The sequence below is a fragment of the Gallinula chloropus genome, assembly GCF_964237585.1.
Source record: "Gallinula chloropus genome assembly, chromosome: 6".
Taxonomy (NCBI): domain Eukaryota; kingdom Metazoa; phylum Chordata; class Aves; order Gruiformes; family Rallidae; genus Gallinula; species Gallinula chloropus.
In genome coordinates this window covers 27,108,882-27,113,165 of record NC_140091.1, presented here as the reverse complement: position 1 = coordinate 27,113,165, position 4,284 = coordinate 27,108,882, and the positions used below count along the sequence as shown (strand labels likewise).

The window sequence follows — 4,284 nt, the reverse complement described above, 5'->3', positions numbered from 1 at the left end:
AAACGCAGGCGGCAAGAAGAAAAACTGGGCGATAGCACCGATGATGGATTTCAAAGAATAGGTGTTTTCCACCCTACCTACCTACACAAGTACGTAAACGAAGGCAGCGTAGGGGGCTTTCAGAGTACTTAGTAGCCTCACTTCAGTTTGATAAAATAGAGGGGATCTTTTGCATAGAGGGTTTGGCAGTGTGTAGAAGGCATGAACAGAGTTCCAAGCACAGAGAGACTCCTGGAGATTTAGAGCAGCTCTAAAGGAAAGGAACCAAAAGGATCAAATTCATACAAAATGAAAGTTGGTTGTTTTGGGGTTGGTTTTTTTTTTTAGAAATATCTTACTGCTGTCCCTCATATTTAGAATTATTTTACATAGTGAAGATTTTTTCTGCCCCATATGTTTTAAAATACTTTTTCTTCAGTAATATGCCACAGTTCATTTTGTCACCTAAATATATGCTGTAAATCTGTGAGATAAGAGTGTGCTTTTGAGACACTGGAAGATTGCACTAGAATCTTATCACATCTTGCTTGTTTGAAAAAACCACCATGACCAAATTCTGATTTACCTGCTTACTGGCCTAAACCTGTTTCTCTGATGTTAGCTTTTCTGCTTATCTGTATTTAATTTAAAGAATGGCAATAATTATTGATATTGCTTCAGTGACAGGGCTGGGGAAGTAGCAGGGAGCAATCCTGGGAGCGCAGTGCTCCCTCTGGGGACACGGCAGCACTGTGCTGCCCTGCGCAAATGTTGGGTTTCAGCTTATGGAAATAATGGCCAGGTTGGATGGGGCCTTGAGCAGCCTGGTCTAGTGAGGGTGTCCCTGCCCATGGCAGAGGGTTGGAACTTGATGATCTTTAAGGTCCCTTCCAACCCAAAGCATTCTGTAATTCTTCATGAGTGTATGAGGACAGTATCACCGTTACGCTTGGAAAAGCAAAGGAAAGGAATTATTAATTAAAAATGTACATGGGATGATTTACACAGTTTTTTTCCAAAATGCCTACACAGTTAATGAGGATTTTCAATAAAAATTTAAATTAAAAAAACGCAAGGAAAATCAAAGAGAGTCATATTGAAGAGAGCTGTAATATGAAACACTAATTTGCTCTGAATGCCAAGAACATTTGTTAGAAAGCAGCTGCCTATTTATTAAATATTTTCATAGTACATTATTGACCATATTTTTACTTCTTCTGTTTTGAATTGGTATAAAATTTAAAAGCAGATTTTACTTTTTTTTTTACAAGTTACAAATGAGATGATCAATGAATGGGTAAATTTATTCAAGAGCCTGAAAGGAATTGATTTTTTGAGGTCATACTTCTAAAGAAATATCAACAGCTAAACCACAAACCAAACCATTCTGCTTAAAAATGTGAAAACAGTTTGACAAATAAAGCGAGCGCTAGAAAAATTATCAGCGCCAACAGGCTTTGCTAAAAATACAGCTCAAACGCCTCAGCACATCCCATCCTGCTCCTTGAATATTTATCCACCAACTTTATTAGAAACCATCGTGTTCATATTGTACTTAAAAACAAGCTGGCAAAGTAATTCTTAGATCACTTTAATAAAATCTTATCTGTGCTGAGTTGAAATAGGAGACATTTAACAATTCATAATCCCTCTGATCTCTGGCATCGTCTTACAAAAATGGGAGCCATCTCTTCTGGTTTCCGTTTTGTTGCTTCTTTACTAGTTCCTTGTACTCTTCTGACCTTAAAAACCTGGGAAAAGAGTCCTTTGCCATAAGACTGTAGATTAACCTCTGAGCATCATCAAAGCAGCTGAGGGTGGGCTCAGAGATATTCTGAGAGATGTGGGTTTTGGTATGGAAGTCAATATTAATCTGTAGGAAGAAAGGAAGCATGCAATTAACATCAGATTGACTGGAAAGCTAAACTCTGCTCATGATCAGCATTTGAATTTCTTTCCAAATACCCTGGCTGATGCAAATAAGCAGGAAGGTCATCCTTTTGTTTTCTATGCTGAATTCATTATTTTATTGGCTCTTAAAAAGACAGCATCACTAAAAGAACAAGGGAAAAACTTGTGCTTCTGATTCTCTCAGCTTTTTGCCAAACCAAATCCAACAAAGTACCCCTTACCAAAGAGTAAATTAGAGATTGAAGGAACTCAGCATGGTACTAGGTCTTGACCCTATGTGTTTTGTAAAGATTTTTTTCTAATAATAATAAAATGGATTCAATTATATGTAAGACATGAGGATATTTAAAGCTCTCCTGCTATCAAAGACAAAACCATCTGTGTAGTTTGGTAGGGAATTGAATGTGAAAAATAGTTATCCATTTGTTCCTTCACAACAAGTATTTTTAAAATAATTATAAAATTGAATGCTGTGATGGATTTGCAAGTTCTACATTTTGTTACTTATCATGTCAAAAATACCTGTACAAAGAACAAATACAATTATTAATGCTCCAATAAATTGCTACCTAAGATATGGAGGAAGTGGTACTTATTGCATTATAAAAATGGTTTGAGAAAGCAAAAATATGTTGATTGTAATTTGCTTAGAAATTTCAGAATCTCAGATAAACCATGGTCTGTACAAATAATGTATTTGAAGTCTTGTATTTACCCAGAAGAGTTCATTGTCTCCATCACAGAGTTCCCCACGGTGTTTTCTACCTGGTAAATAATTGACCAAAAAAATGGAAGTGCAGCCACACTGAAGTGCGTTTTTTGTCAGTTCAGGAAGTTTGGATCTGAATTTTCCTCTTGGTTCCCATTCTCAGTGAGTACCCAGTGTGCACATAAAAAACCTTTTTACCTCCTTTGGAGCATCAGCTTCTATAAAGTCGGAATAAATCTTCTGGGCTTTTGAGGCGATCTTAGTGGAGGACTTGGTTTTCTTGAAGTCCTCACAGGCCAGCCAGAACTCCACATTCTCCTCACTGAATTCTGACTTCAAAAATGTCCTAAAAGCTGCCAAGCCATCTGGGGAAAAATGTGTGAGATGGTGGGGTGGAGGAAAACTTGAAAGACCATTTCAGATCCTATGTTTGTATACAAACACATAGCGACAGTTGTGCATCTCGTATTTTTTTGCTTGTCAACCAAAAGTTAGTTGTAAGAGGCTGTTGTGGGGGACAATAATTAGAAGATGAAACTGCAGTGGTGGTAAGGGGACTAAGGGAATTATTTCAGAGTTACTAATCGAGGAACCAGCCATGGTTTGGTGACTCTAACTCTGAGTCAAAAGGAGGTCCTGGAGATCTGGTCCTCAAGAGGGTTTATAGTGAACAGGAAATTAGGGATTTGAGACTGACCCATGGTCTAAGCAACAAGCAGAAAATGATATCTTGTTGTGGTAGAGTGCTTTTCTTAGCCTGCCTAAATAGCACTTGCACCTCCTTTGTGTAACAATTAAGATTTGGGCGAAGAGAAGGACTCTTTGTTACTTGTTACTTCTTTGTTCATCTGATTTTGCAATTTTAAGGGGGGAAAAAATGAAAGAAACATTTGTTTGAAAGAAAATGTTTTATAATTAATCTGTATCACAACTTCTTAGAAAAGAAAGCTGAGAGCACCCACATTTAGTTATGTTAGTCAAATTAACACTGCACAGATACGGTGTGGAGGCACCGCAGGGTCCAGGCCACAGAATTCCAGTGGGAAGTTGTTGCAAGGAACTTCTTAACAGTAGGAATGGGATCTCTTAGAGAAGTGACTTTGCAAGGTTTGGGAATAATCATTTTTGTGTGACCGGTAGTCAGCGCACAGCACACATATCTGTTTGTAACAGGAACACCTAAGAAAAGGTCTGTGGGTTTTTTAACTTAAAGAAAAGTAGAAAAAACAGAACCATTGCCACCATTTTCATCATAAAACAAAACTCTCTTTCAGAGCACTTCTGCTTTCTAAACTGCCCCTTAAGCATTGGCCAGAAGGTATACTGGGTTTGCAGTATGGAGAAACGTGCCCCCTCTGCCTTTCTGCAGAGCAGCTCAAACACCTCCATCAGTAGCACTGGTCTGGTTGAAAGCACTTGGAGAGTTGGACTGGAAAGCAGCATGAAAACCTGACAGTGGTGTTTGGGAACTGGGTTGACACATTTTTTTAAAAAAAAAAAGAATTAAAAATTATTAAACTAAAAAATTTGAAATTAAGGTAGGTCTTACCTTTATTAGCTAGTAATGTATCCATGGACTCAGACCAGGCCATTGTTTCCCCAGTGTCTGACCTGTGGAAACAACATCTGTCCTTGAAAAAAGCATTGTGATCTTTTACCTGTGCAGTCTGTGGCAGGTGCTGCAT

At 38.0% G+C, this 4,284-nt stretch overlaps 1 protein-coding gene across 1 annotated transcript; it reads right to left on the bottom strand.

The window, feature by feature from the left end:
* Nucleotides 1-1,648: 1,648 nt before the first annotated feature.
* On the bottom strand, nt 1,649-4,284 carry RGS21 (regulator of G protein signaling 21; the record flags this gene model as incomplete). The annotated part of the gene is made up of 3 exons (XM_084266306.1): nt 1,649-1,852; nt 2,798-2,964; nt 4,149-4,284. The coding sequence occupies 3 exons, from the start codon at nt 4,282-4,284 to the stop codon at nt 1,649-1,651; spliced, it is 507 nt and encodes a 168-aa protein (XP_084122432.1).